General features: G+C 58.6%; 1 protein-coding gene across 1 annotated transcript in view; it reads right to left on the reverse strand.

Annotated features, from left to right (window-relative positions):
• Positions 1–701, reverse strand: part of ADRB1 (adrenoceptor beta 1) — a gene marked incomplete at its 5' end in the record, with an annotated part of 4,291 nt that extends 3,590 nt beyond the window's left edge. Inside the window, 1 exon segment of the mRNA XM_010141057.1 lies at positions 1–701. Within this exon segment, the coding sequence (XP_010139359.1) occupies positions 1–701 (701 nt within the window).
• Positions 702–705: the final 4 nt, after the last annotated feature.

Raw genomic sequence — 705 nt, forward strand, 5'->3', positions numbered from 1 at the left:
GCCTTACGGAAGTCGGGGCTGCGGCAGTAGATGATGGGGTTGAAAGCGGAGTTGGCATAGCCCAGCCAGTTGAAGAAAACGAAGAGCCAGTCTGGCACCAGGTCCCTGTTGAAGACGTTGACGATGTTCACCAGGAAGAAAGGGAGCCAGCAGAGGGTGAACACCCCCATGATGATGCCCAGAGTCTTGAGGGCTTTCTGCTCCTTCATGGCCATGGTGCGGGAGGTCTTCCGCCTGCTGCCTCGGCTGTTGCTGAGGATGGGCTGGTGGTGAGGGTGAGGGGGCAGGGTAGGCTGCGGCTGCTCCTGGCTGCTGTAGAACCGGCCCTCGCACCTATCGATCTTGCGAATCTGCTCCTTGGCCTCTCTGTACACACGCAGGTACACAAAGATCATGATGAGGAGGGGGATGTAGAAAGAAATTATGGATGAGGCGATGGCGTAAGCCCTGTTGGTGACAAAATCGCAGCAGCCTGGGTCCTGGTAGCACTCCAGTGCCTGGGGGTCCTCGTCCCGCCACCAATGCATCATGATGGGCAAGAAGGAGACGAGGGCAGAGATGGCCCAGACGGTGCAGATGATGCCCTTGGCTCGACCCTTGGTCATGAGGCTCTGGTAGCGGAAAGGCGAGGTGATGGCCAGGTAGCGGTCGATGGCAATGACGCACAAGGTCTCGATGCTGGCAGTCACACAGAGCACGTCCACA

This window comes from Buceros rhinoceros, unplaced genomic scaffold, assembly GCF_000710305.1.
Source record: "Buceros rhinoceros silvestris isolate BGI_N320 unplaced genomic scaffold, ASM71030v1 scaffold13588, whole genome shotgun sequence".
Lineage (NCBI taxonomy): Eukaryota > Metazoa > Chordata > Aves > Bucerotiformes > Bucerotidae > Buceros > Buceros rhinoceros.